General features: G+C 42.9%; 1 protein-coding gene across 8 annotated transcripts; it reads left to right on the top strand.

The window, feature by feature from the left end:
• Positions 1-943: 943 nt before the first annotated feature.
• LOC125394940 (cytochrome c, testis-specific) lies at positions 944-9894 on the top strand. Of its 8 annotated transcripts, none has more exons than XM_048426098.3 (5): positions 959-1084; positions 4050-4078; positions 4666-4706; positions 5342-5528; positions 9666-9894. In XM_048426098.3, exons 4-5 carry the CDS (start codon positions 5360-5362, stop codon positions 9812-9814), a joined length of 318 nt encoding a protein of 105 aa, XP_048282055.1. In that variant the 5' UTR covers positions 959-1084; positions 4050-4078; positions 4666-4706; positions 5342-5359; the 3' UTR covers positions 9815-9894. The 8 variants fall into 8 exon arrangements, with proteins under 8 accessions (XP_048282058.1, XP_048282060.1, XP_048282055.1 ...); XM_048426100.3 differs by having other exon boundaries at positions 963-1011; XM_048426101.3 differs by lacking the exon at positions 4666-4706 and having other exon boundaries at positions 944-1011.
• Positions 9895-10519: the final 625 nt, after the last annotated feature.

Below are 10519 nucleotides of genomic sequence, written 5' to 3'. Positions count from 1 at the left end.
TAACAATGCCCACACAGAATATTCCTGAAACAGCAGAAAGGGCTGTTGGACAGCACTGCTCTAGGGAGTGAAAACATTGCAGTCCTTGTATTCATCCTAACGCACACACGTACTTCTCACTAGTGCATTTCCAAGAACTTTAATTATTTGACCATTATAAAAAATTACTTTGATATCTTACTCTGTGTCCCAGACTCATCTCTCACAGCTCGGCTCACTGATACGATTGTGTGACCGCAGAGAAGGCAGTCTCTCTACTATTTTTTCTAAACACAACGTTGACTTTCTCGCCTTTCTCCCTTTAGTCCCATTGCCTTTATCTCAGCCCTTCCTTCTCTGTCACCTTCCTTTGCATCTCCAGGACCTTTTATGTTTCAGTTTCTTCTCTAAATTGCTTGTGACAATTAGTATTTTGTAATCCGGCTGTCAGTTCCTATACAATGAATTTTCATGTAGTTTATTGGCAATGCTTTTCTTAATGCTTTTCGCGACAAGGTCTCACTTCGTAGTACAAGCTGAGCTAGAACTCATGGTGATCCTCCTGCCTCAGTCTCCTGAGGGTAGGAGTACAGAATTGTGCCACCACATTGAGTTTATATTGCATTAATTCAAGTTCATTGTAATTTTAACCTCTGGCCACAGTGAGATTGTAATTCATGAATGGTTGGGCATGCAGGGTTCAATATTTGCCCTTTGAGTTTGGTTGATACGATGTTTTGCTTACAGCAAGCATTTTGTTAATGGGATTTCATTGTAGCCGCCAAATGTTCCTGGACTATTCATAAAACAGCTGCTGTTCCACGTTTGTACACAGTATAGGGGTACAGAGACTTTTTAGGTAAAGGTTGAACAAACAAAATATCAGACTAGGGGCAGTTAGACTTGGAGGCCATCCAGCCTCTGCGAGAGTTGGGAGTTCCGCGGGATCTTACAGCCAATCAGCAGCGAGGATGGAGCCGGCCCTCAGCTGGTGCTGGATCCGGTCTCTAGGAGGAGTCCTCCGGCACAGAGGTGGTACCTTAGATCTTGGCCTCACTGCATCAGGGGACCGAGGGTGGCACAGGGCACCTCTGCTGTGATTGGGGTAGGTGCTGGCCCATTAGAAGAGCGTGGGCTGGGCAGGTTTGCCCTGTGAGCCCTGATTGTGGGCGGATGCAACGAGGGCCTAGGTGTACCCAGAGAGGAGCGTTCAACGGTCCCCAGCTCGGCAGAGCCAAGCCTATATAATGTTGATTAGGATTGCCTGTAGTGCCTCTGATACCCGGGTGGGAAGCATGGCTCAGAAAAGCTTTCCGCTGATGCTGGGCAGAGGTTGGCAACGATGTGGAGGGTTGGACATTTGGGAAGCTGGGTTCTTGTTCCAGTTCATGGTGTCACGGCCACTCTCTAGGGCTGTGATTGTAGATGACGGGTGAAGGGCTGGTAGAATGAGATTTCCTCAGTTACGTTATCTCGCCCCACCTTATACAAAGAAAATTGAAAATGAAGTTTATGCCCTGGCAATGCTGAAACATGCATGGGCAGCCTGTATATGGCGGTTCTGTTGAACTTGTCCATACTGGGTTTCGTGGTCCAAGTTGATGAGGACGACTGATCAGGTGTCTTCCTCAAGAGGGCACCAGATCTCATTACAGATGGTTGTGAGCCACCATGTGGTTGCTGAGAATTGAACTCAGGACCTTTGGAAGAGCAGGCAGTGTGCTCTTAACCCTGAGCCATCTGGTCAGTAGTCCTTATCAACTAAGACCATGCAATCCAATATGGACAAGTTCAACAAGAACCCCATGTACTGGCTGCCCATGCATGCTTCAGCATTGCTAGGGGCCGCCTTATACAATCACATAGGAAATTCTGTCTCATATATATTTTTAATCTGTTAACTATTTATCCTTAAAAGTATTCTAGTGAGCTTCCCCTCCTTCTCCACCAGTTGAATTATTTGGATTTTGTAAAATTTAAAGGCTTTCTTGGTGCCTTCATTGTTCTTACATTTCTCTTCTATTCATGAAAAGTTAGACATAATCCATGGTAGAGAGCAGTGTTAAAAACTACTTCAGGACTAAAAAGTAACAGGGGACTTACCTAGTGTGTGTGAGCCCTAGGTTTGATCCCTAGCACCACTATAATGCAAAACAAACAGCAAAAAACAAATAAACAAAAACAAATCATCCAATCTTCTTTTTTTATTATTTAAAACTATTTTCAGTCAGATGGTGCTGGTAAATGCCTTTGATCCCAGCACTTGGAGGCAGAGGTAGGCAGATTCTGAGTTTGAGGCCAGCCTGATCCACAGAGAATTTCAGCACAGCCAGGACTGTTACACAGAGAAACCCTGTCTTGAGAAACCAAAGAAAATAAAATTTAAGTATATTTTGATCATATTCTTTCCCTTCCCCAAGTCCTTCCAGATCCTTTCCCCATCCCTACTCACCCAACTTTATCCTTTCTCAAAAAACAAACAAAAACTCAACATAACAGTCCCCAACCAATAAAATAAAACGCCACCCCAAAGGGGAAAAAAACCAATAACAACAAACACTCACACCAAACTGTAACCAAATAAAAACAAACACATTAAAAACTAGAGTCCAATGTATGTTGATCAACTACTGGACATGAGGTCTGCCCTGGAGGGACTGATTTCACTCAATTACTTTAAGTAATTATTTGGGGAAAAATTAGCATATATAGTGTTTCGGTTACTGTATTCAACAGAGTACTCAAAGGGAGTCCAACTTGCAGGGTTAGAGATCTAATGCTACTCCGTCCCACTCTTTCTGTCCACCACTCATCAGTGTGACCTGCACCAGGTTGATTTCCGTGTGCCTTCCTTGTTTTGTTCGGATGTAGGAATACATGAGCAGTAACCGACTCAGAGCTGTTGGGAAGATCCACTGAGTTCACGGCACACTTGGCTTAGAACTCAGGCGTGCACATGTGTCTTACCCTTGCTGTTCGTTAGTATTGAGACTTCAGACTCAGGTGAATAGTCGGTTCTCATAGTACACGTCACACCTCTGCTTGTTTCTTCTTGCATACAAAGTACTGGTAAAAGCCAATTGTGGTCACGGAGCCTATAACCTGCACGCGGACGGCTGGTGCAGGAGAACTGAGTTCGAAGCCAGCCAGCTCAAACTATAGTGACTCTGAGCCACATAAAAAGACTGTCTCGAATAAACAAAAGACAGCAATAAATAAGTAAATACCGATAGAGTATCAGCCAGTTTCACGACGATTTGATTTCTTTCTTGCCATTGCCAAATCTCTTGGTCTTATTTTCCCTGGAACAGGACTGTCAATGTCTGCTCCAGCAATAATAGTCTATGACTAAAGACAGAGACAGTGAAAGGCACGCGGTGACCGATGCTGGTAGCTAGAACACTGAACACAGGTATTTTTGGCACGTGACTTTGATGAGCAATCTATAGAGTTTCCTAAATTACTAGTAACATTTAATTGGCACAACTCGATCTGCTTTGTATAGAAGGTCACGAATAAAGACTCTGGGGAGTGCTTTGATGGTGTTTTGTTCTTCACGATACAGACTTTACAGTTACAATGTACATATTTTACAAATTGTCGTACGTTTTCTTCTGCGGAAGAATTTATCTCCTTCATGACTTTAATCAAAGATCCACTGCGTTTTGAAAATTTTTGCAGTGTCTTGACTATTATTTGGAATTTTGTCAACCATAAAGTAAGTTTTCTCTCACATCTAATGACTGAGTGCTAAATTATTTGCTTTTAAATGCTGCACACTGATTTGCCTTCTTTTTTGATGTGGATTAATGATGGTTATTGACTCCCGATCAGATTTTAAAGGTGAGGAAACCCTACTTTCACCTTTGTGTACTGACTTTCATTATTCAATACTGTGTTTTTCAAATTTGTCAGTTTAACTGATGCAAATATTTTGTTTCTTAGTGGGATTATTAAATAAATATATTCTTGGGACTGTATTGTCAAAGAATGTCATGATTTTAGTAATAGTAATTTGTTATGTTTAAATCCATCTTAATCACAAACTCCCCTGTTCTCATTCTTCACAGAACACAAAGTGTAGGGAAACACAACCCAGGTAGGCCAACCTTTATCATGTCAGTGTGCTCTGTGTTTGTGCATGTGTGTGTGTGTGTGTGTGTGTGTGTGTGTGTGTGTTGTATGCGCGTGTGTGCTTGAGCCTGTTTGTTCAGGCATATATAGAGGCCAGAGGATGATGCTGGAATGTCTTCCTCGATCGTTTCTCCCTCTTGCTCTTAGAGACAGACTCTCCCACATAGGCCCAGAGCCCTGCTTGCTAGGCTGGCTTACCAGGCTCTCAAGAAGTCCCTGTCCCCACCTTCATAGCAGCAGGGGAAAGGCATGCTCTGGGTGGTGATGCCAGGGACTCCGTTCGCTATACCCGCCGAGCCATCCCTGTCTTCAAAGTTCAGTTTATGGAGTTGTAATTATTTACTTTTCATGCCGTTTTAGACAAGAAGCATTTATTGAGTTGTTCAGCTAAATTTTTGGCGGTTGCTGAAGCACCTTGGTTCAGAATCTTGTTTGTATCTCTTGCCACACAACAAGATTGTCCGCACTTAACACCATATATTTAATGCTACATTGATACTATGTTCCAGAGAGACCTGAACTCAATAATGTCATTTTTTTTATTACTTTCAGGTAATACTTGGTCTAATCTGGTAGACTGGATTACAAATAAAGTAAGTACAAAAGTCATTTTACATGTATCTTATAGGGGCCCCACTTTTTTCTGTTTGATTTTAATCTCCTATGCATGGCTGCTGTGATGAGTGTGTAAGTAACACGTTTACCTATCACGCTTGTTCTGTTCTTCTAAGTAAAGGAATGTCCGTGTCCCACAGCATTTTTACATATGCATTCAAATTAATATAATTGTTTGAAGGTTGCGGTAAAGCCAGCTTTATACCAGTAGGAGTATATGAAGAAGCTATGGCTAAAATTTAAAATAAGTCTGATTAGGTGGTTGTGGTGACACACACCTTTAATCCGGGAAACAGATGCAGGTGGATCACCGTGAGTTTGAGCCAGCCTGGTCTACAGAGAGTCCCAGGACAGCCAGGGTTACATAGTGTGATCAAATCAACAACAACAAAAGTCTGATGAATGAGATGACTGAAGTGTCTATAAAGTTGGATGCTGTAACACATCTGCATTTTTGAGCACTCAGGCATTAAAGTGCATGCACATTAAATGCTATTGTTTGCTTAATGTTATTGACATTCCCTTCAATCAGAATAACGGGATCCTTCCCCCTCCCAGTTTTTTTTTTTTCAAGGTTCGCAAATTTGCTGTTTTCTTTGGTCTGTGACTTAAGGTCTCATCGCAGAACAAAATGGGAGATGCTGAAGCAGGCAAGAAGATCTTTGTTCAGAAATGTGCTCAGTGCCACACGGTGGAGAAAGGTGGGAAACACAAGACTGGCCCAAACCTCTGGGGCCTTTTCGGCCGGAAGACAGGACAAGCACCAGGATTTTCTTACACCGATGCAAACAAGAACAAAGGTAAAGGCCGGGAGCGGTGGGAGATGCTTAGAGATTTCGTTGCAGGAAAGATTGTTCTGGGTCTGGTATGGAAGTGTTTGCCTAACTATTTGCATTGGAAATAGACTCCCATGCTTCTGTTTACTGAAATGCTGGTTTTTGCCATTACATCTGGATTTAGATAACTTGTTATCCTTCCAACCAGAAGAATCAAGTCCTTCAAGGCACAGGATTTGCCCTTGTAGACTGTTTTATATGTTAATTTTATGTTACATTTATCTTGAAAAAGTATGGGTTAAGTCTAAAAAAGAAAACATTTTAATGGCATTGTCGCAGTAGTGATTGTATTTGTAGTAGTGATTCTTAGCAGTGTTGGGAATATAAAGTTTGAAAATATATTTAACAATTTGGTATTGGTTGGTAGACGGGAGTTAAACAGCAGAGTGAGGAAACTTTTAGAAGTGAGATTAAAGACAGCCAGAAAAATCTATAGTGTCCGTGCAAAAACAGTTGATTCCGTGCATATGTGTGCACGCACATACATAAATAGACTTAGATTAGCACAGCAAATATTATTAAAGTACAGCTCTCTTTTGAACTGTTCTTGGTGGCCTCACATCACACAGACCAGGATCTCAGAGCACTCGTATCTGACGAGGGTCTCAGTGTATAGTCCAGACTGACTTTGAACTCATTTGTAGCCCAGCTTGGCCTCAAATTCACTATGATCTCTTGCAAGTGCTAGAATTATAGGTACGTAGGCTATTTTAATTTTTTTAAATTGGAGTGAAATTCACGCAACATTTAGCTAGTTATTTTAGAGTATGTAATTTATTAACATTTAGCATTCATGATACTGTACCATCATCACCTCTCCCTGGCTTCAAAACTTTGTTTGTTAGTTTGCTTGCTTACTTGTCTATTTATTTATTCACTTATTCATCATCCATTCATCCATCTTTTTATTTATTCTTTTGAGACTGCTCTCACTATGTAGACCAAGCTAGTCTTGAACGCACAGAGATCCACGTGCTTCTGCCTCCTGAGTGTAGGATGGAGGCGTGTGCTGCTATCTGGCCTTCAGAACTTTTCAGAACAAAACACACCATACCACCTTCATCTGTTTCGTAGCCCCCCTCCTCCCAGCTCTGTTCTTTGATGACTGCTAGACAGCTCTGTGTCTCTTTGGATTTGCATGTTGACAGTTTCATGGGCAAGGAATCCTGTAACATGCTAGCTACTGTTTGTGTCTGTCTTCCTTCACCAGGCATGATGCTTTCAAGGCCCATTGAAACTAGCAAGTATTAGTACTTCACGGAAATTCTGATGGTGACTCCAGCACATAGTTTTGATCTCCACTATGTCGTGTGTGTGTGTGTGTGTGTGTGTGTGTGTGTGTAAGAAAGAGAGAGAGAGAGAGAGAGAGAGAGAGAGAGAGAGAGAGAGAGAGAGAACACGAGTGCTCAGTGTTCATGTGGCGATCACAGACAGCTTGCAGTGGTGGGTTCTCTCCTTCCACTATGTAAGTCTTGAGGATAAAACTCGGGATGTTGAGTCAGACCTGCACTGTTACTGTATTCAGGATGTGCAAAAACGCTGGCAAGCAGGTATTGTATGGCAAAGGATTTTGTTCTTCTCTTGAGTTTCTGTAAGGGACTCAGTAAAATCAGGGAATTTCCTAGGTGACAGGATTATCGTTGTTTTCATGGTAGTCCCGGGGACCAGGACCCGACTCTTGCTGATGAGATGACTCCACTCCTAGATGCTGGTTGAGCTCCTAGATCATTTTTAGATAGGGTCTGACCTTGCTGGAAGGACCAATCATGAGGTGAGATAATTGTATCTCATGTTCAGGGATATCAGGTAGATTTCTGGGGACAGAGTGGGGATCGAGATTCTGGAATTGGGTTCTGTCAGTCATGTTTATGTACTGAAATCCCCGTTGGACGCTCCTTACCAACCAGCACTCTGGCAGAGAAAGGAGGTCCTGATCCTTCAAAAGCATTTCCAGGAAGCTGTGCATTTGGGACCCTCCAGTCCTTGCCTTGTGGGTTTCTTAGGCACTGCACCTGATGCACAGCATTTATAATGATTGTTGGTGTCCTGCTTTGCTGAGTCCTGAGAGCTGTTCTTAATGAATCACTGGACATGAGAAGGTTATGGGAATTTCAGAAGTTTGGGTGGCTAGACTTCCCCTCCTCCAAAACCTTATAGTTTTTTTAAATAAAGATCTTCTTCTAGAAGGCTGTGGAGTGCATGCTGACTGTGGACAGTTAGTGCTAGAACTGCATTTTGGTTAGTGCAGTTAGATTTTCAATTGTTAGGTTACTGAGTAAACCAATTTTTAAGTCACGTTTGTTGCTTTCATTTATATGGTTCTTGAATTTGTGTGATACTCGGAAATTGAACCAGGGCTTCATCCATGCTTGGAACATATTCTACCTCTGGGCTGTACACTCATCTTTACAGACTTTTAAACTGTTTCCTCCTGTGTCTTTATTAAAAATATTGTTCTGACAGTGAAGTTGGAAGGTCCTAATTTCTAGTCTGATTATAAACCACATTTGAACTGGAATGAAATGAAGATGACGACAGAGCTGTGTGCCACCCAGTCAGTTGTTTCCTTTTCTGTGCACAGAGAAGCCTTTCCAGTTCATGGGGTCCCTTTATCAGTTGTTGGCTTTCTTTCTCAGGAACTGGAGTCGTGTTTAGAAAGTCTACAAAAATGGCTCTATCACAGGCTAGGCCTGCTATGAAAGGATGGTGATAATTAAATAAAGGAATACTACCTCTTAGGCATCACGGATTTGGAGGGGTAAAGAGTCACTGGTAGTTATGTGTGCGCTGATATATTAGGCACTTTGAGTAAAGGGGAAAGAAAAAAGAAACAGACAGATTAGCCAATCAGGGTAATTAGTACTGGGTTGTTAGATAAAAAGCAGAAGTGTGAAAGCCATGTTGAGGAAGGAGCATTAGGGGCAAAGACGGGGAGAGGACGCAGCAGCGGCTGAGCTGACCGCAAAGAAAGGAAATCAAATGATGTCGGGCATTCTCAGGCTTAGGGGCTGAGACGAAGAGTGGCAGACACAGCTGCCTGTGTCATCTGAGAAGGAGAACGGAAACAGTATGAGAAGACTAGAGGGACACAGGAGCAGAGTGAAGCGTGGAGGGCCTGGCTTGCTGGGTCGACAGTGGGTACTGCATAGAGGAATGCACGGAGCAAGCAGAGCAGACGGAGTGTAGCGTGTGAACACAATCCTGACGGCTTGTTCGTCTGCTGGTGACAGTCTTGGCTCTATGGATGCTGGATGCTGTCCCTGGGCCATCCTGTCCTTGCCTAGGTAGGGCCTTCCTTTGGAGATGAAGTTGCAGATGTGGTCCAGCTAGTGGGCAGTTCTTCACAGGTGGAGGACCAGATGTTGGTCATACTTGTGGGTTCACCCTCACCTGGGAGTCAGGTGGCTTGTGTCCTTTTCACTGGTTTTCTAGGGGAGAAGAGGACAGCTTTGTCTGTCATCTTGGAATTGAATTCCCGAATCACAGATTTCCATGGTGTGTGTGTATGTGTGTGTGTGTGTGTGTGTGTGTGTGTGTGCGCACATGAGTGCCGGCACATACATGTCACACTTGACATATGGAGATCAGAGGACAACTTGGGGGAATTGGTTTTCTCCTTTACTGTGGGCTCTGGGATTTGAACTCAGGTTGTCAGGCCTTCAAAGTTATTTTACCCCATGAGCCACCTCTCTACTCAGTAGTCATAAACTCTTGAATTCAGATAGCTTTGTTATTTCAGGGCAAAGTACTTGCTTCTTTGGGCATCATTATGTCCATTTTTAAAGCAGAAAATTGGGTTAGATTGCATGCTATCTGAGATTTACTCTAGAAGGGACGCTGTGATTCTGGAAGTTTGAGGCACTGTGTAGGCACAGTGTGTCTGGGGTAGTTGTTCATTGACATATCTTTGATGGTCCTCAACAACGTGTGACTATTGGATCCCTATAGAAAAACAGAATAGACTCTTTTTCTGGTATTTTCTTGTAGTTCAGGCTCTATATTGAGTGACAGGTAACCCTCTGTTCACATGTGTGGGTCATAGCGGACAGTAAGCTCTAAGAAGTAACCATGAAGACTTAATACTTATTTTCAACCTTTTAGGTATTGTCTGGACAGAAGCAACTTTGATGGAATATTTGGAGAACCCAAAGAAATTCATCCCCGGCACTAAAATGATCTTTGCTGGAATCAAGAAGAGGAGCGAGAGAGAAGATCTTATTCAGTACTTGAAACGGGCAACATCCTCATGAAATACAAGTGCAGCTTTGAAATACTAGTTCTCAATTTCAAATATTGTGCTTAATAAGAAGCAATTTCTGCTCTTTCTTGATGAGCCTGTAGTAATTTTAACACGTTAAATAAAGGTTGATATTTTTGATTGTGTAAAGTCCACTCATGAGAAACCCTTCTGAACCTGCACTTGGCTTTGATCTGTGCACTAAGGCGTGTTAATCAGAGCAAAGGAAGACAGGGGAGCAAGCAGGTCTGCCCTTTGCTAGTCTCCAGACGCATATCATGCTCATTTCGTGAGCCTGGACACGGCTGTGGAGGATGGAGATAGTGTCTGAGCGATTCTCTGTAGTAGGAACGCAGATAGAGCAGTCGTCAGCTTTGATTTTCCTTAGACTGTGCTTGCAGTTTACTTAACTTTAGAGGGGGAAAGTAGGGAGCATACAGTCAAACCTTGGGAATGCTTTTGGGAGAGAGAGAGAAAATTATGGATCCTGGGTGAATAAAACCAAATCCAGATGGAAGGAGAAAGTCATGGCCTGCCTGCTTTGTTAAGCCCATCTTGTGTTTTTGCATTTGCAGCTCTGACTCTAAAGAACACAAAACTGGACTCAGGCTCTTTTGAGGGGAAAAGCCCCAGTCAACTACTCAAAAGGCAGAAAGACCCCATCTCGGAATCGTGAGAGCAAAGCGTGGTGGGGCAGGCCACTCCAGCTAGTGGAGGG

The sequence above is a fragment of the Myodes glareolus genome, chromosome 21 (assembly GCF_982192425.1).
Source record: "Myodes glareolus chromosome 21, mMyoGla1.1, whole genome shotgun sequence".
Classification (NCBI taxonomy): domain Eukaryota; kingdom Metazoa; phylum Chordata; class Mammalia; order Rodentia; family Cricetidae; genus Myodes; species Myodes glareolus.
The sequence above is the reverse complement of the archived record's forward strand: the minus strand, read 5'-3'. Positions and strand labels throughout refer to the sequence as shown.